Source organism: Neovison vison, chromosome 12 (assembly GCF_020171115.1).
Source record: "Neovison vison isolate M4711 chromosome 12, ASM_NN_V1, whole genome shotgun sequence".
Classification (NCBI taxonomy): domain Eukaryota; kingdom Metazoa; phylum Chordata; class Mammalia; order Carnivora; family Mustelidae; genus Neogale; species Neogale vison.
The window spans coordinates 51598475-51620615 of record NC_058102.1 but is presented as its reverse complement, the minus strand read 5'-3'; the positions used below and the strand labels follow the sequence as shown (position 1 = coordinate 51620615).

The following is a 22141-nucleotide window of genomic DNA, read 5'->3' as shown; positions in this document are numbered from 1 at the left end:
TAGTGTGTAACAGTTAATGTTTAAAATCTCTTAATACAGTGAGCTGTCACCATGTTTAATAAATTACAGTATTGCATTAGCATAAATTCGTTTGGGTGCCAAGTTATCTGTTACACAGATGCTTGGTATTATTTATAGGTTTGTATCTAACCTTTGTGGGTTGACATGCTTTTATTTTTCTATTCACTTGTCACCATGCAGCAGCATAATTCTTTAATTGGCATATGTGCAAAATGGTTTTAAAGACAAAATCTGTGAAAGTACTGAAAAAGCAGATCACTCAGTCTTTTGGACCTTGTGCAGTGTAGTAGGATGAAGCTCCTGTAATTTAAGTAGATATATTGCTTTGTGTCATTTGAATGTGTTATGGTACTTTCCTCCCAACATTGGTAAGCTACAGGAGTGTCTTTAGCAGACAAAGTTAGATGGAGACAGCAGCCTAATTGCTTCCCTCTGAAGTTTTGAGCCATTAAGACTTAGGGGTGTGTGTGTGTGTGTTTGGGTGGGGAAAGATTGATTATTAACTTTCTCTTTTGTCCTAGAGTAAGTTTTGGAATTTTCTTGAACTGTAAAAGTCATCTCTTGGATTAAACTTTTTTTTAATGGGAATTTTAATTTTAGTTATTATTATTAGATTCAGTAATTGGTAATTCTTTGAAATCTCGAGTTACAGATTCTCCATTAAGATATCAGAGTTCATTTTGCGAAGGGACAGACTAACATTGAAGTCTCTTAAATGTGAAGTATTTTGATATTTTCTTGATTTGCTAGTCATCTAGCTTTCAAATTTGGTAATACTTTTTTTTTAGGTCAATAATGTGTCAGTCTTAAAATCACTTGTCAGTGAATTACCTCCAACCGAATAGTGAAGCATATTAGAAAATAATTTTGAATATTTATGAAGCATTTATTTTTACTAGACATCAGCTCCTATGGCTCTTTTTCTGTGTGCCAAGTTTCTGACATCATTTTAGTAAAAAAGATAACTTAAAATCTTATTTGTAAATGTGAATTATATGAATTTTGCAAAATAAGACTATATTAGCCAGGTCTCTTTGAAACAAAACAAAACAAAAAAACCCTTTATGTTACAGTAACTTTTTTAGTTTTTTGCAAAGGAAGAAGAAATTTTCAAGTTTTTGATTTGTTAAGAATTTAGATTGAATTGGAAGGAAGAAAATGTTTTTTCTAGTACATTATTTAAAGTTAGGGTTTTTACCAAATGTATTCTAGGTACTGAAGTGATCTTTTACCAATTCTCCGTTAGGATGTTTGCAGCATCAGCAAATATTGTTTAAATACTTTCCCTCCCCCAGCATTTTATAAAGAAAAGTTTGAAATAAGAAATTGAGAGAATTGTGCTCTGAGCACTCATATACCCACACCTAAACTCTACAGTTAATTTTTTTGTATTTGCTTTATTATGTATCTTATCTATCACTCTGTCCATTCTTCATTCTGTCTTTTTAAAAAATGTACTTCAGATTAAATTGAAAACATTAGGATACTTAACCTTTACATATGTCATGCATATTGTTAACTAGAGTGAGAGTTTTTTTTTTTTTTTGTAAAATTTATTTGCAGTCAGATGTACCAATATTTACTGTCCAATGAGTTTTGACAGATGCATCCAGCTGTGCAACTTAAATCCCTACGGATGTAACCTTCACCTCCAAAAGTTCATCCCATATCAATACTCTTATCACTGTTCTGATTTTTTCGCCGTAGATTAGTTTTGGTTCTAAAACTTCATATAAGTGATTTGTAGAATACTCTTTTGTGAGGCTTTTTTCACTCAGCATATTTTTTGTGGTTCATCATTGTTGCATTTTCCAGTAGTTCATTCCATTTTATTACTCTTGATTTGTTTTAAAGGCTTGAAAGTATTTTAAGCAGAAGTTACTTACCCCTTTCTGAATTCCTGAAGTACTTGATACTAAACTCTAAGGTGGTATTGATTATGTTATATATCATAGCTACTCGTTTATCTCCACTAGTCCTTAAGCACTGTGTTCTCATAACATAGTCTATAGAATATGCTCTATAAATACTTGTTGAACCGTCTATGGTTAGAAGTCTTTCATATGGCTTTTGTTATAGAAATCCCAAATTTGGGATACAATTATAATATGAAATTGGTGCTTGGATAAAGACAGAAATCTCAATTACAGTCTGTTATCCTCCCCATGGAGTCTTCATTTTCATGGTGAGCAAATGTGAGATTTTCAAGTGATGACAAGGTTGAAAGAGACCCATAATTGTTCTTTATAATACAGAGATGTAGAATAAGAACCAAACAAATAATAAGGCTATTGTCAACTTAATTATAGGTTTTGGTCTTTTATTTTCTTGGACACATTATTTCAGTTTTTATTTTATTCTTAGTACTATCAAATCCACATTTAAAGCCCCTTTGATTTTATAAAATCATGATGTATGTTCTGTTATTCGTTAACAATAGCTTTTTTGGAAGCAGCACACATTGTTGCCTTTCTTAAAACAGGGCAAGTGAAAAGTTGAGATTCCTATGGGATCTGAGAAGTGGAGAAGCTTTTGAGGTTTTGCTCTCCTTCCTTCCTTCACTTGTTATCTCCATCTAGGTCTGTAAATCCAGAAAGATAGGTGGGTAAAAATGGAAAGGTTATTATGAGGAGAGCAAGGGTAGTGGTATAAGAGTTTACCTTAGGCAAGTTTCATAGTAGCCAGTTTTTGTCAAAACTTGTTTTGCTTACTGATATAATATGAATATTTAGAGTAATTTATTAAGTATACTTGACATAAACTGTTCCTGTATTTTAGAATGACTGTTTATTTAATAGAGCTATGAAACAATTGGAGAACTTTCAGAGAACAAATGGGCAATGGGCTATGTTGCAAAAGAATGTGCTGCCTTGTTCACCCTGTCCATTTTTAGATCAGTCTGGCTGATGGTGAAATGCAGAAGAGTTTGCTGCACACACAGGTGCAGTGTTCTGCAGCTGTTGGAAACATTTGTCCCCTACTCCCCATTTCTTCGCATATAATTATGCTCTGTTTAAGCCACTGAAGCTAGAATATGGGATTTGAGAACTTGAATGTCTGTTTACAAAAGGGTGCAACTCAGAGATAATTGGTCATTTAGGTAGTTGAATTTCACTGTGTCTAGATGACTTGAAGTTTCCAAAGACTAAAACCAGCCTTAAGGTCATAGAGTTTAAAAATTATGAGAGACTGACTTTGAAAGTGCATGTCTACAGCTACCGCTCTCCAGCCCAGAGGACAGGGCTTACATATTTTTATTTTTAATCACCTGAAACTAACTAATCTCTGTCTGGCACATAATGGGCACTTGATGTATGTCTATGAATATCTTGTTGAAAGATGAAGCCAAATTGTTGTTTAGATGTAGTTCTAAGTCAGAAAATTATGACTTTTTTTTTTAACTGATGCCTTCTGATAAGTTTTATAGTAGTCTTATGAACAAAGTGCCATGGCAGCACAGAGGAGAGTGACTAATGCTGTCCCTGCTGGCCGTGGGTCACTTTATACTTTGATAGATCATGGAAAAATCTTTGCCTAGACTACAGTTAGAGAGCTTGGTTTTGAAGAATTTTGCGTATCTAAGAGATAACAGTGTATTCTCCAACAGCAGCGTCTTCTCCTCATCCTCATTTTGGACATTTTTTCATGCATTACATCATAAGGAGATTGAAGTTTAATAATTCCATATCTAGAGAAAGTTCTAGAGGAGAATGCTTTCCTTAAACTAAATAGAACAAATATTTTCTTTTGTGTAGTTGTTTTTTATATAATGAAAAGAAAGTAGGCTTTGGAGTCAGATGTAGGTTTGGATCCCAGCTTTTAAAACGGTTTCCTGCCAGGAAGCAACCTAACCTTATCATGCATCTATTTTTCTGTCCATAAAAGTGGAAGTAATACCTGCTTTAAAATAGTGGTAGAAGTTTACTTCATGCCTGAGTACATGGCATCAGTATTCCTGGAATCTACCAAAAGATTAATAAATATAATTTCCTTCTTATTCAAAGGAAAAGGTTGTAGAGTAATCAGGATTATGGTACCCCTCTGGCACAGTGCAGCTGTTATTCTAGGAGACTGCAGTGTGCCTTCAAGCTGCTGTTCATTCAGAATATATTTAGCATCAGATATCTGTGAGGCATTGAGATAGGTAGAGACTTCGTAGTCTTGTTGTGGGAGGAAACAAACAGCAAATAGTTAAATTATAATAAAAGTTAGCAGAGATACTGACAGTAAATGCATTGGGGTTCTGAGAAGGGGAAGGTCACAGTGAGCTGCAGTAGTTAGGCATCCTTCACAGCTCTAGCAGAGCTGCACGCAGGACCTTGACAAATGAAGGAGAAGGAGAAACAGGCTTCAAGAAGACCAGAAGGATTGAAGGCTTGGTGTCTTTTTGGCAGAACATTTTTTTGGCTCTACTGAAATATAATTGGCACATAACAGTGTGTATGTTTAAGGTATACAGTGTGTTGATTTGATATATTTATGTATTGCAAAAATGATTGCTACCATAGCATTAGTTAACACCTCCATCCTGTCACATAGTTACCACTTTTGTGTGTGTGTTGAGAACATTTAAGATCTATTCTCTTAGCAGCTTGCTGTATTATTAGCTATAGTCACCAAGCTACGCATTAGATCCCCAGAACTTTTTGATCTCATACCTGCAATGTATATCCTCAGCAGTCCCTGTTTGTCAGACTACCCAGCTGCTGCTATCCACCACTCTACTCTTTTCTGGGTTTGACTTTTTTGGATCCCACGTATAAATGATATCATACAGTATTTGTCTTTCTCTGTCAGACTTGATTTCACTTAGCGTAATGCCATGAAGATCCATCCATGTTACAAATGGAAGGATTTCCTTCTTTGTGGTGACCGAGGAATATTCCATTTTGCGAGAGTACACACACACACAAACACGTGCGCGCGCACACACACACACACGTACTGCATCTTCATCCATTCATCTGTTGATGGACAGTTAGGTTGTTTCCATATCTTGGCTGTTGGGAAGAGTGCTGTAGTGGACATGGGTGGGCAGAGATCTCCTCAAGATCCTGTTTTCATTTCCTTTGGTTATATATATCTGGTAGTGGGATTAGCTGGATTATATGTTGGTTCTATTTTTAATTTGGGGGAGAACCTTCGTACTGTTTTCCAAAGTGGCTGCATCAATTTACATCTCACCAGCAGTGCACAAAATTCCCTTTTCTCCACATCGTCACAGATACTTGTTACCTCATCTTTTTGAAGGTAGCCGTTTTAACAGGTGTGAGGTGATACCTCACGTGATTTTAATTTGCATTTCCCTGATGATTAGCGATATTGAGCATCATGTACTTGTCGGTTATTTGTATGTCTTTAGAAAAATGTTTAGTTCCTCCCGGCAGAATATTTTGTATACTGATTGATAATTGATGATAGTTTGAAATATTCAGAACAGAAGAATGTTGAGGCTGACTGAAGTTGGGAGTCAGTTTTCTGGAGAAAGGAAAACACCCTGTGTGTTCTGTTTCCTCAGTTTTCCTGAGTCTTGAACAGCAGATCATTTATTGTCTAAATGCTTAGGATTCTTAAACTTAACTGTAGAGACTAGTCCCAATCCTTATTACTTATTACATGGGCTTTTTTTTTTTTAATAGCATAAGCTGAATAAAATGAATTCTGTGAGGTTTCCTGTTCAGAGTAATATAAATGAGTCACCAAGGTCCCTTACATTATCTGTACCTACTGACTCCTGTAAATAATCTTACTGGTTTGACTGCATTTCTTGCTGTTTGCCCTCTCCACTCTGTTACATTTCTAGGAATAATCTGGCAAGCATGCTATCACTTCAAAGCCTGTATACTTGTTCTTTCGGTCTGTAAACATCTTTCAGGTATCCACAAAGCTTGTCACCTATGTTCCTTCAGGTTTCTCTTCAAATGCAGTCTTCTTAATATGGCCTTCTTTGACCATCTTATTTAATACTGCTTTCCTCCCTCGCATCAAGCTCCTTTCCTGCTGTTTTGCCTCCAAAGTGCTGAGAACCATTTGCCTTCCATATATTTTTAAAATGTATTTGTACATTGTCTCTTCTAACATAAGCTCCTTGAGGGTAGGGATTTTTAAAATTTATTGTCACATTTCCAATGCCTAGCACAAAGTACTCAATAAATAATTATTAAATGAAAACCTTTTTCTTTTTGAATTGTGAACTTTGGGCACACACAGGCTTTTCTTTTTACTGCTATTGAGTGACCAAAATGGAGCCTTTCTCAGGAAAATAGCAATTTATTTGATCAACATTAGACATATATTTGTGAATACATTTATAGGTTGATACACTTAATTTTTTCCTTTTTATCTGGGCATTTGTAGTGGTTAATGAATTGGATCTCAGTGTAAGAAAATGAAAAAAGTTAACAAAGAATCAGTAAAACTATAACATTTTTGGAATTGATGTGAAAGAGAAGTTTGGAGAAGGAATGTCAGCAGTGTGTCTGAGTACATAGGAGAGTATCACAAAGTTAGAATTACTTCCTTGAAACAAAATCTGATGGGAAATCATTTGACGATTTTGAGGGATGTAGTAGTATAATTAAGGAAACATTTTTAGGAACTTGATTTTTATAGTCATTAGGGTAGTTTAAAGGGAGGAGAAGTCAAAATATTAAGGACATTTACAAAGAAAAGTTTGGCGTATTTGTGGTTTGAAATAATCTGAACAAAAAAATTGAAGGAGAAATGGTGAAACCAGAAGGATTTGAGGAAAAAAAAGAAACAGTTAAGAGAAGCTGTTGGCGGTGTAGGATATGAAGGAGGACAGCACTAAGGCTGCAGTGGCTTCAAGGTTGTGCTGATTGGGGACAGAAGAGGAAAGTTTGTAGTATCAGTGTGGTGTTATCGTTGCTTTAGGATAAGGGATAAGAACTATAATTTACTCTTAGGTCCATGCCTAGAAAAGAAGCTTGTAAATGAGGTGGCACTTTTTTTGCTGCGGGTTGCTTTTGGAATATGGTTTCTTCTCTATAAATGCCAACTTGGTGGTGGGGGTGGATTGGGGGGGGTATATTTTCACTAGGGGTGGTTTTCATTAAATATTATAGGCAATTTGGATGAAATAAAAGTTACTAACATGTGGTGTTAGAAATACTGAAGTGATTTGGGGGAATAAAAGTTAGATGTATAAAGATGCTGTTATTAAGGATGCATTGCTGGCTCAGTTGGTTGAGCACAAGACTCTTGATCTCAGGATCGTGAGTTTAAAGCTCCTTGCTGGGTGTAGAGATTACTTAAAAATAAGAAAAAATCTTGGGAAAAAGATGCTGGTTTTATAAATGAGGGCTTTTGTTTTTTTAAGACTTGCCATTTTTAGATGGAGTTTCCTTTATAAAACTTAATCTCAAGGCTACTTGTTAACTTAGTAGGTCTGTTAATTTAATAGGTGACAATTGTGGTTCTAGGTAGTTTTGCTATAAGCATCTTTACAGCAAGCATTTTGATTACACGGTAATTTTGCCATAGAAGATAAATAACTGGTTGACAGTTTGGTTTGACAGTTTAGTTTGAGTTCTCCATTGACCCAGTAGTCCCATTTTTATGTTTTCTAAATCTTAGTTAGCCCTCATCATGGTCTATACAGTGGTGCAGACTTTTGAACCCATATTTCCTATAAACTTTGGAATGTCCATCAGCAGATATGTCACAGTATGTTAAGAACAAACAACACCATAAAAGTCTGTCACAACATAATATGAAGCTTATTTACAAATATACCTCCTAGTATTTATGAACTGTTATCTCTCTTTTTTTTTTTTAAAAGATTTTATTTATTTATTTGACAGAGAGATCACAAGTAGGCAGAGAGGCAGGCAGAGAGAGAGGTAGAGGGAAGCAGGCTCCCTGCTGAGCAAAGAGCCCGATGCGGGACTCGATCCCAGGACCCTGAGATCATGACCTGAGCTGAAGGCAGCGGCTTAACCCACTGAGCCACCCAGGCGCCGAACTGTTATCTCTCTTAAGGAAGATATTTTAGTGTAAAAAGAAAAAGTGCAGTGCTCAATGAGGAAACTAATCAAGGAAAAAACTGTTATACTATGAACAAAAGACTTTGAAGACAAGTGCTTAGGTACATTCCCCACAATGAAAGTAGTTATTTTCCCAGTATTGCCATGAATCTACACTGTGCATTTTGATGTATTCAAATATTTTGTAATTCGTGATAAAGTCCTTTTAATTTTGCTATTCATCATACATGTTTCATTATGTCCTTTTTAATGAGTGCTCTTTTATTTTTTGTGATTTTTATAGCTACTTGGTTATGCTGTGAAATGCTGGTGGTTGTCATAGGAAATTGGGGAAAAATTTTTTTGACATAAGGTGTGTAGGATGGAAAATACATTACTGGTTTTTAAGATACACTATCAGGTATCTCATCCCGTTAGACAAGATGCAGACATCTAGCAGGATATAAAGGGCAGAGCAATTCTTTCAGCAGAATATTTGTTCTTCTCTATAGCTTTCTTTGTTATCCTGTCCCTTTCACCCCCCACCGCAAGTTGCTTGGAGCTTACGCTTCGCAGCCTTCTGCAGTATTAATACGTAGGGTAGAATAAAGCAGTGGGATTTAACCTAGATAGCACAGCCAGAAGAACTTGTTGAGCACTAATTGTATGTATGGTGCTGTGCTTGGCTTCCGGCACACAAATATACATGACACATGGTCCCTGTAGTGAGAAATTCACAGTGGGACATTCTAGTGGGAGAACATCCACAATCTATGGTAATACTTTCATAGAGATACTTGAAGAGTTAGTTTTCCATTTAATATTCTTGACAAAAAATGATTTTGTATACGGTCAAAAAAAATAAGGCTATTGTGGCCTTTCTTCATAAACATTAAAACCTGTTTTTTAGAATTGCATGTTTTAATATTTTTTAGAGTTACTCTTATAAAAGGCAAATAAAATCCTTGTTGTTATGGTATTGTATGACCAGTTTATTTTAAATAGATTGTCAAGCCATTTTCTGTAATATATTGTACTTAATATAGCTTTATTTTAAATTGTTCAATTTTACATTAATAAAAATTAATGTTATTAAAAGGTATCTTTTTAGTATAAGCCTATTATGAGTCATAACATTTTATTTAATCTTTAAGCTATATTTTTTCTTCTTCCTAGTCCCCTACTGAGTACTTTTGATCTTCTATCATTCAAAAATTTTTCTTTTCTAGCATTAAAACCCTGTTACTCTAGAAAAATGCCTAAAAATCCATTAGCAAAATCCCTTTAGATGATCTCAGGATATATTTTTCCTTGCTCTTTTTTGTACCTTGTTAAACTGGTTTCTCAAATGAAACTTTCTTAGAATCAGGCAGTTCCTGGTTCCTTTGGGACTTCCTGTTTTCTCAATAAAAATAGAAAAGAACCTCAGAAAAGAAACCTAGTCAGCGTGAACTACTTTGTAGGCTCAGTTAGTCTTAGTTGTGAGCTGGGTTGTAGATATTCAGGTATCTGAAAGGTCTGAATATTTTTGCATTAATTTTCAAATAGCTGATAAGGAGGAGATTCTAAATAATAACCATGAGAGATACTACACGTTTAGCTATAAACTTGTTTGTATCTTTTTTTTTTTTTTAAGATTTTATTTATTTATTTGACAGAGAGAGAGATCACAACTAGGCAGGGAGGCAGGCAGAGAGAGAGAAGGAAGCAGGCTCTCGGCAGAGCAGGAGCCCGATGTGGGGCTCGATCCCAGGACCCTGGGATCATGACCTGAGCAGAAGGCAGAGACTTTAACCTGAGCCACCCAGGCGCCCCTTGTTTGTATCTTTTTTAGAGGAGTTGGGTACAGGGGAGTTAGATGGAACGTGTTAAATCCTTTTTATAATACATAGTGGCAATACAAAATTACTTAATCCCGAGACAGTTCTTAGCTACTTTGATCAGTATTTATTTCTTATTTCTTGCCAATTTTCCAGATGTTAGCAATGAGTAGGAAGTTTTTTAAACCATTAGAAGTATTTTGAAAGAGTTTAGTTTTAAAAAGCATCTTGTAGATTTCCTTAAGTAGTAACTGCTTTCAGTCTGTATTTTGAGAAAACAAGTTTGGTAGAAGCAATGTGGTCAGTAACGGTAATAGGTAACATGTATTAAGTGCTTGACACTAAGGCAAGCATTTTATATGGTTTAGCTCATTTAATCGTTACAACAGCTCTATGAGGTAGGTATCATTGTTTCATCCTTTCTTTATAGGAGAAGGAACTACAACTTAGGGTAGCTTAGTAGTAGATGTTAGTTCGTGGTCATGTTGCTTACTAGTAAGTGATGGACCTGGGACTTGAACCCAGATATTCATACACACCAGAGCACTGCTCTCAGTTATTATAGAGAAAATCACATGTTCAAAGTAAGAATGGGTGAATACAGTAAGTCTCAAAAATTACTTCCCTGACTTTTATTATCATCAGTTTGTTTACATTTCGTTTGTGTGTTAAATTCAGTTTTAGCAGAGTACGTGCTGGCATTTCAGAGGGCTTGTTTAGGGGGATTCTCATTCTCTTTCTCAAATGATGCTAATAGTTCTCTTTTTTTCTTTCCTTGATAGTAAAAAACCCCTTTGATGGAACATTTGGAAAAATACAAGTAAGTAGAAGATCATAATACTGATATTTTGTCTCATGTTTTATATGATAAAAGTATTAGGATGACTGTCAACTAAAAAATGCTAATTTAAGAGTTCTCTTAAACTGAAACAATTTTCTTATTTTGAGTATTCTTCAATGATAATATAATTAAATCTGAAACAGATTTTCTCCTAAGAGCTGAATTATTTATCACCTTAAGGTAAAAGTCAACTGCCAAGTAAAATGGTATTTGTATGTTATCTGGGGATCAGGTCTTAACCTTTAGAGGTATGCCTGTTTAAGTTGCTGGATATTCTTGACAATTTTTGTTCTCTTTGCCCCACCTTGTCTCTCTGGATCTTTTGTTCATAGGCATGCCTATTCAACCATCAGGAAGGCAAAGGATTTAGAAAGAAACATGATTCTTAGGCTACCTCTTTATAATTCCTTTTCTTTTAATTTAAAGGATCTGTAATACTAATTTTAACCTAAGTTTTACTCACCTGAAAATATTTTTCACTTACCATCATTAAAGGCACTTCAAAGGTTAGGGTATTTGAGCTTATATTATAGTGCACAATTAGTTATTAATTTACTGTAGGAATTGACAGTAGTATAGACCTGTATATAAAACATTATTTGTTGTGCTTAAAGGATATGTAATAATGTGTAATCAAATCCATAGAATATTACTTTAGATTGTTAGAGTGGGATTTTGTATTGACTATGTTTAGGTTTAGTAATATTCTATTGTGATGATACTTGTTTTAAAAAAGGTTGATTTTATCAGTTCGATATTAAGTATAAAGTTGCAGTTGGCATCCATACATTATACTCATTGTATATTGGAAATACAAGACCTTATTTTCTTTTATATAATTTTCCCCATGGGAGAAACTGAAGGTCTGAACCTCTAAATAATAGTAATAATTGTAATGTAGATAACGATGCTTCACTTTTATTAAGTGCTTGTTCTGTGCCAGGCACCATGCTAAGTGTTGAAAATCCATTATTATCATTTAATGAGAGACTTAATACAAACAGTTGAAAATTTCCTTGAGAAAATTGGCTGAGAATAGGAGGAACTATTTAAAGGTGACAACATATGAGAGAATTTGGGAAAATTGCCCTATAGTTTGATTTTTATCCACCCAAGAATGAGAACTTTGCTTCAAAGAATGGTATGGCTTATTAAAAAGAAGATCTGGACCTTACCAAAATAGATAGTTGAAAGGTAGCTATTTCAAATTACAGTATAAAATCATTTTTGTTTAATAAAGCATTACTTGAAAGCTTACTTTAAGTATGGATTTATTTGTAGATCTTTAAACTGGTTTTCAGGGTGATTATGAAGGCCAGCATGAGATACCTTTTAAGCTGAATGTTAGGAGACAATTGGAAAAGCAGTCAGAATAGAAGATGACTGTAATGAAACTATAAGCCAATATAAGTTTTCTATAAGGATGTAACTTTTAAATTTAACTTACATGGTTTTCAGATTTATTTCTCATTTAACATATTGGTGCTAAAGGTAACTGAACCAAAGCTTTTCTTTTTCTTCCTCAAAATTGATCACATTAATAACATACTACATAAAAACTATTTAGGTCATAATTTAGTTGATCATGCACTTGGGACCCTTGTTATATAAAGATGGTCCTTTTGAATCACTTGCCGTTGGAAAAATAATTTTTGAAAAATTATAGTTTAGCTTTTTGGGTGCTTAAATTCTCTATGTGAGAATTTAACAATATGTTTATTGTCTTATAGGATTCAATTACATTTGATTAGATTTTGTTATTTTTTTCCTATTTATCTAGTCCAGTGTTAATATCTGTGAATCAAAAGATGAAGTTTATTTCCAGGCCTCTGGTATTCATTAGAGATGTAATCACAGAGCACAGGTGTCAAAATTTTTGGATTTAGTTTTGTTTTTGAAAGGGGAGGAATGAGAATGTGTGTGATCAGGACATATGAAAGAAAAGGAAATTGGCCCCTTTTCCAGATAAGGGAGGAAACAAACTTCAAAACTCTTGGCTACTTTAATTCCAAAGCTTAATCAGATTTATCTTGGTTTTATATATCGAGTCCACAAGCTGTACTATCATTAGAACTCTTTCTCATCTTATTATATTAAACATCTTTATTAAAAATGATTTGTGGTTTTATATATCACAAATGCATAGCTTTCAGAATCCTGACTTTCAGCCCAAGCAGTTACTTTTTGATGTCTGATGCTTAACAGTTGGGATTTTTAAACTTACAAGAAGATAAGGTTTGGCATAATTCAGAATCTGCTTGAAAGAGTTGAGGGAGAAAAAATGCTGAGCGTCTCATTCATTGCCTTCCGCTACTTGGCGGGTGCTTAGACATTGCAATGGTCTCCTCTCTGGTTTTCTTTCATATGTTCAGAGTACTATTCCTGATGCACAAGTCTGTTTTATTTTCCTCCTCCAGAGTTTTTAGAATGAAGTCAAACTCATTGTCTTGTTCGTAGCCGTTGATCCCAAATTATTTTCCAGTAGCGTGCTGAATCAAAATAGGCGACTGGTTATGTAGGAAACGTAACCAGTCCCTTTATGCCTTTGCTCATCATACTGTTTCTTCTGCCTAGAATGCTAGTCAATTCTGTTCTCTGTGAAGCCCAACTCAAATATTCTCTCTTCCATAAATGGATCTTCCCTTCCCTCTCTTTCTGTATTTATATTATGCTTTGTTTGCAGCTTTAGCACTTAAGTATGTTTTTGCCCTTGAGAGCAGGAACCATCTTTTTACTGGGCCTCTTGCTTTGCTGAGAAGAGTTCTTAACTCCTATTACTAGATACTCATTAAATGTTTACTTTGCTTTAGTGGTTCGTAAATTTATACAGGACCACTTTTGGGGGCTAGAAGAGGTTGATGATCAAAGTGTCAATATGGATTCCCTTACTGTGTGACTGAATCAGATTAAGACAAAACATGAAGGGCAGCCTTGAAATCTCATAAGAACAATATATATAAGTGTGTATCATATAAAGGAGGATTGGGAGCTTTGCTTTGGTGTTTGGGGGAGTTTGTTGCACATAAGACCTTTTTTAGCACTAACCTTATGCCAATTTCTCTGTCAGTCCTCAAGAAAATAAAATGTTTAGAGTTATGATTTAGATTCCAATGTTTTTTATTTTTTTAATACCCCACCCTTTTTTTTAAAGATTTTATTTATTTATTTGACAGGCAGAGATCACAAGTAGGCAGAGAGGCAGGCAGAGAGAGAGGAGGAAACAGGTTCCCTGCTGAGTAGAAAGCCCAATGAGGGGCTTGATCCCAGGACCCTGGGATCATGCCTTGAGCCAAAAGCAGAGGCTTTAACCCACTGAGCCACCCAGGTGCCCTGTTTTTTGTTTTTTTTTTAAATATGGTAGCCATTCTTTAAATGTGAATTTGTCTTTGGATTATGTAGCTTCTATGATTTTAAATTATTTACTGTTTTTTTTTTAATAAAATAATTTGGTACATGTTTTTGAATTAGGTATTTTATAATTCCTTTTCCTTTTAGGAAAGTAAGAAAAATCTTCTGATGAACACTTTATACAAGCTTCATGATCGATTGGCACAGCTTGCAGGTAATCGTTTTAACATTCATAATGTCTAAAAGTGTTTTGAAAATTAATTTATATATATAGCATGCTATATCAGTAGAAATAGTTTTCCCAAGTCTTGTGTTATCTTTGTGAATTTTCTCTTTAGATGTTTTTATTACCTATACGGAGTAGTTTTTATTTTATAGATATATTTAATTATAAGGCCTTTTTCCTGCCTGCCCATATGTATTAGATGAAATATATATTCTATAATTCTAAGGTCAATCAAATTTCTTTATTGCATTAATAGTAATAACAAATTTTGAAAGCTTACATATCAGTTAAATTGGATAAGCAGTAAATTAACTGAAACCCTAGATTAAATGTAAAAGTGCAGATTTTCCTTTGCTGATTGATTAGGTATCATTTCCTGGGATAAAATAAATATATTCTAGAATTTTTTTTATGGATTCTTTGCACTTTCTTCATATTCTGCTCTTAGTAAGTCTTTTAACATCTATAAGCTGTAGTAGCAGCTTACCTGCTTATTACCTTAGCTTTTTTTAGTTATTCTTATTTCACATATAATCTAAAAGAAGAGATTTGGATTATCTTCTTGTTAAAGAAGCTATAGAAAAAAAGTATGGTTTTCTAAACTTTCATATGTAGCAGATCCTTTTGTAGAAATCAGATCACTGATAGAAGGTAGATTTGGAAGTTTTTTAGTCGAATGGAGGCATTTGAGATCCTTTTAGTTCCCCATCCTCATATCAGCCTTTTGTTTTGTTTTGTTTTGAGGGGGGCATGGATCCTTAACTCTGGTCAGTTTTTTTATGCTCATAATTCTTTGTATATCACTAAAAGCCTTCTTTACATTAACTGACTTATTATCGTATTCATATACTGCAAGCTCATAACATTTATTTGTTGTGCTGTGGTATGCAGAAATAGGTTAAGTATATGCTCTGGCTGGGAATACCAGATGTTGGCTACCACAGGCTTCTACAGCTGTCTCTATGGCATTTTTTTGTGTGTGTTTTTTAAGATTTTATTTATTTATTTGACAGAGATCAGAAGCAGGCAGAGAGGCAGGCAGAGAGAGAGAGGAGGAAGCAGGCTCCCTGCTGAGCAGAGAGCTCGATGAGGGCTCTATCCCAGGACCCTGAGATCATGACCTGAGCCAAAGGCAGAGCCTTAACCCACTGAGCCACCCAGGCGCCTCTATGGCATTGTTTTATGTAGTGTACTGGATTGGCATACTCTGGGGTACTTTTAAAGGTACACATTTCTTCCTCTAGAGCAGGGGTCAGCAAACTTTTTTCTGTGAAGGGACCAGATATTAAGTTTTTTGGCTTTCTGTTCAGAGTTGTTTCTGTAAGAGTTACTGAATTCTGCCATGATAGCATGAAAGCAGCCATAGATAATAGGTAAATGGATGAGTATGGCTGTGTTCCAATAGAACTCCATTTATAAAAAAATCAGTGGTAGGGCAGATTTGGCTATGGGCTGTGGTTTGCCGACCCCTGTGGTAGATCTGTGGAAACTGAATCTTGGAGGATGCATCATAAAGTTTGAAGACTTTTACTTGTTTATTTAATAGGTATTTCTTCCTTTTTTATGACTATGACCATTAAAATCTGACTGTTTGCACAAGGCTGATAATAGGAATATGGCTACTTTTATAATAGGAAAATTTATCAAGGAGTTTACTTGAACTATCATACTTTCCTGTTAAAAAAAATTAAAAAAAAACCATTTGAAGAGAAACAGGGCAGAAGGAACTTATAATTGAAGTTCGGTATAAGGAAATTGATTTCTAATAACCACAGATCAATCTGAAAGTAAAGGCTTTGGAGTCTTTTATAAATAGTTGTGAGAAGGGAAAAATGTGGTTTTGTATGTACTGCATTTCTTTGTAGAAACCAGATCATAGGAAGAAGTTTCTATCTTATTTCCCTGTTGATCTGTGTTATAATAATTTTTAAGGCATGCACATACCTTGCTAAAGATAGGCATAGTGCTATCTTTATACACAGAATGTACATTTTAATTCAAACGTATTTGAATCCTTGAACTATTAGCTTTCGTAATAGATGTATAAGCTACCAAGATGAATTTCCTCTCTTGAAAAACAGTAAATCTCTGGGGAACCTTCTGTGTGCCAAGATCTGTGGAAAGGCATCAGTGTGACATGATTCCTATTCTGGCCAATGATTTAGTTGGAAATAGAAGAAGACGTGTTCCTACCTGGACTGGTTAGAAGTGCATTTAAAGATTGTGGTTTATGTAAAGATAATTGTTTGTTTATATTACCTACTGGATTTTTTTATAGGAAATTAAATAGTATTTTATCTTTTTCTTTATTGATGATAAAATATGACCTTTAATTGTGTAATTTGAAAATATTTTGATTAATCATGTTTGTTTTCTTCTCTTTCACATGGTACTGATTCAAAATTAATAATATGCTAATCTTTCCAGGAGATCATGAATGTGGCAGTTCTAGTCAGAGAACACTTTCTGTCCAAGAGGCAGCTGCATATTTAAAAGTAAGCAGTACAATTGGAATTTTAATAGCTATATTCTTGAAGTTTATATAAATTATTACAACTTGTACAAAAGTACCATTTGATTTCTTTAATTGTACTGTTACAAACTTGGGCGTGTTGTTTGGTATAATGTGAACTGATACAGAAAGCAGAATTACTGAACGTGTTTTGTTTTAGAACATTCTCTCATAAAATTAATTTGGAAAGGGTACAAACAGATACATACAAACAACTGTTTGTTTGAAATTGAGATTGTAAGTAGCATGTAAGAAAGAAAGTAAGCATCTAACCATTGTCATTTATTTTAAATCTTCTGCTCCAGATTAATGTCATCTCAGGGTACTAAGAGAATTCGCAGATGAATTTTCTAAACTACTGTATGTAATCTTTTAGGAATTACTATATAAAAGGAAGGGTACAGAGTTTTAAGGTGGACGAGTGTTAAGTGTTAAGATGCGCGGGAATTTTTTTTTATGGCTGAGTAATATTACACGCACGTGAGTGTACACACACACCCCTCCCCACACCCCCACATTTTCTTTACCCATTGATCTATAGAGAGAGGTTTCTGTTGTTTCCACTTCTTGATGATCGTGAATAATGCTGCAGTGAACATGGAGTGCAGGTGTCCTTTAGATCATGTTTTCAGTTCTTTTGGGTAAATACCTAGAAGTGGAATTGCAAATGATAGTTTCATTTTAATTTTTTGAGGAACTTCCATGCTGGTTTTCGTAGTGGTTATACTGTTTTACATTCCCACTGACAGTTTCCAAAGGTCCCTTTTTCTCCATGTCCTCAAAAACACCTGTTTTTTTGTTTTGTTTTTTAATGATGGCCATCCTCACCAGTATAAGGAATATGTCACTGCAGTTTGGTTTGCACTTCTCTGGTGATTAGTGATGTTGAGCATTTTTTCTAATGCTTATCAGACATTTGTTTGTCTTTGGGGAAATGTTTATTCAGATACTTTACCTATTTTTTAATCAGGTTATTTGATTTTGTTATTGAGTTGTAGAAGTCCCTTCTTTATTTTGGATGTGGCTTGCAAATATTTTCTTTCATTCCCTTCATTGCCATTTCACTCTGTTGATTCTTTGTTTGCAGAAGCTGTTTAGTTTGATGTCATTTCTCTTGTCTGTTGTTGTTGGTGTTGTTGCCTGTGCTTTGTGTTGTAACCCAAAAATCATTGCCAAGACCAATGTTATAAAGCTTTTCTTCTAGGAGTTTTATCTTTTCATGTCTTCAGTTTAAGTCTTTAATTTGTTGAGTTGATTTTTGTAGTGTAAGATAAGGGTCCGGTTTCATTCATTTGCATTAGGAAATCCATTTGTCTCAACACCATTTTTCAGAGATAGTCCTTTTCCCATTTGTGTTCTTAGCACCCTTGCTGAAGATCAATCAACTATACTATGTGTGAGTTAATTTCTTTATTTTCTATCATTGGTCTGTATGTCTGTCAATGTATGTACCATACTGTTCTGATTACTGTAGCTTTGTAATATGCTTTGAAGTCAGGAAATGTGAGGCCTCCATCTTTGTTCTTGCCCGAAATTGTTTTGGCTATTTGGCTAATCCTGTATGACTCTATAAATTTTAGGATTGATTTTTCTATTTCTGAGAAAATGCAGTTGGAATTTTGATGAGGATTGCATTGAATCTGTAGAGCACTTTGGGTAGCATGGACTTTTTAACAATATTAAGTCTTTAAATCCATAAGCATGGGATGTCTTTCCATTTATTTGTGTCTTGAATTTCTTTTAGCAGTGTGTTGTGGTTTTCTGTGTACAAGTCTTTACCTCCTTAGTAAATTCATTTATAAATATTCTTTTGATGCTGTTATAAATGGGATTTTCTTAATTTCTGTTCCTGATTGTTCATTTTTAGTGTATAAATGCGTAACTGTTTTTGTATGCTTATTTATTTATCCAGGAAACTTTGCTTAGTTTGTTTATTCTAACAGTTTTGTGTGTGTGAGAGAGAGAGAGTGAGCAAGAGTATGTGTCTCTGTGTGTATGTGTAATCTGTAGTATATAAGATGTAATCTGTAAACAGATAATTATTCTGTTTTCTTTCCAATTTGGTTACCTTTTATTTCCTTATCTTACCTAATTGCTCTAGCTGGGATTTCCAGTATTATGTATTAAATAGAAATGACAACAGTGGATTTCCTTATCCTGGCCTTGTTCCTATTCTTCAAGGAAAAACTTCCAGTTTTTCACTGTTGAAATGATATTAGCTGTGAGCTTTTCATATCTGGTCTTTATTATATTGAGGTAATTTGCTTCTATTCCTACTTTGTTGAGTGTTTTTAATCATGAAGAGGTAATGATTTTGTCAGATGCTTTTTCTGCATCTGTTGAGATGAGCGTGTGATTTTTATCCTCATTCAGTTAATGTGTGGCCTTCTACTGGTTTTTTGTATGTTGGACCATCCTTGAATTCCAGGAGTAAATCCCACTTGGTCATGGTATATGATCCTCTTAGTGTGCTTTTGAATTCAGTTTGCTAGCATTTTGTTGAGGATTTTTAGCACCTGATTCATTAAGGACATTGATTTGGATTTCATTTCTTACAGTGTTTTTGTTTAGCTTTGGCATCAGAGTAATATTGACCTCATAAAGTGAGTGTGAAAATGTTCCCTTCTCTTAATTTTTTGGAAGAAGTTGAGAAGGATTAATGATGTTTGGTAGAATTCTTCAGTGAAGCCATTGAGTCCTGGGTTCTTGTTGGAAAGTTTTTGATTACTGATTGAATCTCCTAACCAGTTATAGGTCTGTTGAGAGTTTCTGTTTCTTTGTGATTCAGTCTTGGTAGGTTATATGTTTCCAGGAATTTTTTTTCTCTAGGTTATTCATTTTGTTGGCAATTGATTGTTCATAGTAGTCTCTTATGATCCTTTGTATTTCTGTGACATAGATTCAGTATCTTCTCTTTTCTTTCTGATTTTGAATTTTTTTTCTTTTTCTTTCCAGGCTTTTCAGTTTTGCTGATCTCAAAAAACCCACTCTTATTTTTTTCTATTCTCTCTTTTATTTATTTTTACTCTAATATTTCCTTCTGCTAACTTTGGACTTCGTTTATTCTTTTTCTAGTTCTTTGAGGTTGTTTATTTAAGATCTTTTTTTCCCTTAATGTAGCTGTTTATCACTGTGAACTTCTCTCTTAATACTACTTTTGTTATATCCCATAAAAAAATTCTTGGGCTTTTTGGGGCACCTGGGTGACTCAGTGGGTTAAGCCTCTGCTTTTGTCTCAGGTCACGATCCCAGGGTCCTGGGATCGAGCCTTGCATCTAGCTTTCTGTTCAGCGGGGAGCCACCTTCCCCCTCTCTCTCTGCCTGCCTCTCTGCCTACTTGTGATCTCTCTCTCTCTGTTAAATAAATCTTAAAAAAAAAAAAAAAGTCTTGGGCTTCTTTAATCTGAATGTCCATTTCTTTCCCCAGATTTGGAAAGTTTTCTGCCTTTTTCTGCTCCTCTCTCTCTCTTCCTTTTGGGACTTTCATAATGCATAGATTGGTCTGAGTGGTGATGTCCCATAAGACCCTTAAGCTTCCTATACTACTCTTCATTGTTTTTTCTTTTTGTTCCTCTGACTGGATAATTTCAAATGACTTCTCTTTGAGTACCTTGATTCTTTCTACTGCTTGATTAAGTATGCCATGAACCCACCTAGTGAATTTTTCAGTTCAGTTATTCTTCAGCTCTAGAATTTGTTTAGTTGTTTTAGTTTTTCTCTCTTTATTGATATTCTCATTTCATTCATGTGTTGTTTTCCTGGGCTTATTGAACATCTTTATGACAGTTTTGAAATTTTTGTCAGGTAGTTCATATATCTTAGTACCTTTAGGGTCAATTTTTGGAGATTTATTTTGTTCCTTTAGTTGGGTCCAGTGGTATTGTTTCCTTCATGTGCCTTATTACTTTGTCAGGACCTGCACATTGGAAGACACAGCATATCTCCAGCCTTTAGAGACTGCCTTTGTTCACCGATGAGTTCACATAGAGATTCTGAGGTCCTCTCAAACCTTTTCTCTGCATCTTCTCTAGTTTCTCTAGTTTCATGGGTGCAAATTCCCAACTAAAAAAGTTTTGCAGGTTTCTTTTTTCAGGAGCTTGTAATCTCTTGCTCCCTCTGGTGTCTGTCTGTTGTACTGTGGGTCCTCTGGAGCATCAGCAAGCTGTCCTGCTCTTTTCTACTCTCAGCAAACCTCAGGCCTTTAGACTATGTCAGGTCTCCTCAGTGCTCTGAAACAAGTGATACAGAAACCAGTCCCTTTGGTGGCTCCCTGAGAACTTGGGACATTGGACACATACTTCGACACTATCTTTCCTTAGGGAGAAGCCAGAGTTTGGGGTTTTCTTGTACTCATTCTTCATAGAGCTGTGGAGAAGGGCAATGGCGAATGAGTGGGTACTAGTTCAAACCACTGCCTTTGTTCTCAGCTCCCTCCAGGCTGGTCCACTTACCTGTCAGTTCTTAGATTCAGACAAGACAGAAACCAGTCCTTCTGGTAGCTTCTCAGAAAATCTGAACATTAGACTTCTGTTTCAGTCTTTTCTTCCCCTCTTCAAGGATAAGCCAGGAGTTGGGAATTTTCTTCTGGCGCACCACATTGTGTTTCTGGATGGGGCTCCGGTGAACGAAGGCTACCAATTTTTCTTCTGGCTTCCATGCTGCTATTTTCACACTTGCTTGGGCTGCAGGAGCCTTTTAACTGGTTTCTGGATTTCTTAAAAAGCGAATTGGTCTGTGTGTGGTTGAGTTTTTGTCTCCATGGGGAAAGGATGGTCTGGGGCTATCTGTTCTGTCTTGCTGATTTCACTGCCTCCCTCTCTCTTTTTTTTTTTTTTTAAATCTAGAATCTGGTATAGTTCTAAGGCTTTCAACAAAGTTGTGATGAGTTTCCCATGAAGTGCTTGTTAAAAAAGAGAAATGTGGACTGTTTTTAACTTAATTCAGATTAGCTTAATCTACTTAATGTAGATATCCAAAAGACTAAGTTAAAACAGTATAACTGAGATTAGATGTGGATTCACATTCTGGCACTGATGCTTAAAAGCTTTGTGTCTTGGTAAAGTTCTTTCATTTTCTGTATCTGTTTCTTAGCATGAAAGTGGGACTGTTATTCTTGTCGGAGTGGTCGGGAAACTGAACTGCTCAGTGTCTGATTGTTATAGTAGCTTCCCCATAAATTTTGGTTCTTTTTCTGTGCTCCTTAATTAATTAAATCTGGGTCATTCTGGAAAGAGGTTTCTAATAACATGCTACAGGATTTGTCTTCTCAACCTACCTTGTTCTTTTCTTCATTTTCAATTTTGACCTAGATGAGAACATTGATAACAGACAAATTTGTGCAGAGTGTAATAGCTGATAGATTAGATAGCTAAAGAATCAGAATCGAAA

At 34.9% G+C, this 22141-nt stretch overlaps 1 protein-coding gene across 3 annotated transcripts in view; it reads left to right on the top strand.

Annotated features, from left to right (window-relative positions):
* The window catches only part of LEMD3 (LEM domain containing 3), a 77684-nt gene that overhangs the window by 17081 nt on the left and 38462 nt on the right, over positions 1-22141 (top strand). For all 3 annotated transcript variants that reach the window (XR_006381385.1, XR_006381384.1, XM_044228359.1), the window contains exons 2-4: positions 10609-10646; positions 14163-14229; positions 16669-16736. Coding sequence is in view for 1 of the 3 variants with exons in the window: in XM_044228359.1 (XP_044084294.1) it covers positions 10609-10646; positions 14163-14229; positions 16669-16736 (173 nt within the window). In the remaining 2 variants the exon portion in view is untranslated. The remainder of the gene's footprint in view (positions 1-10608; positions 10647-14162; positions 14230-16668; positions 16737-22141) is intronic.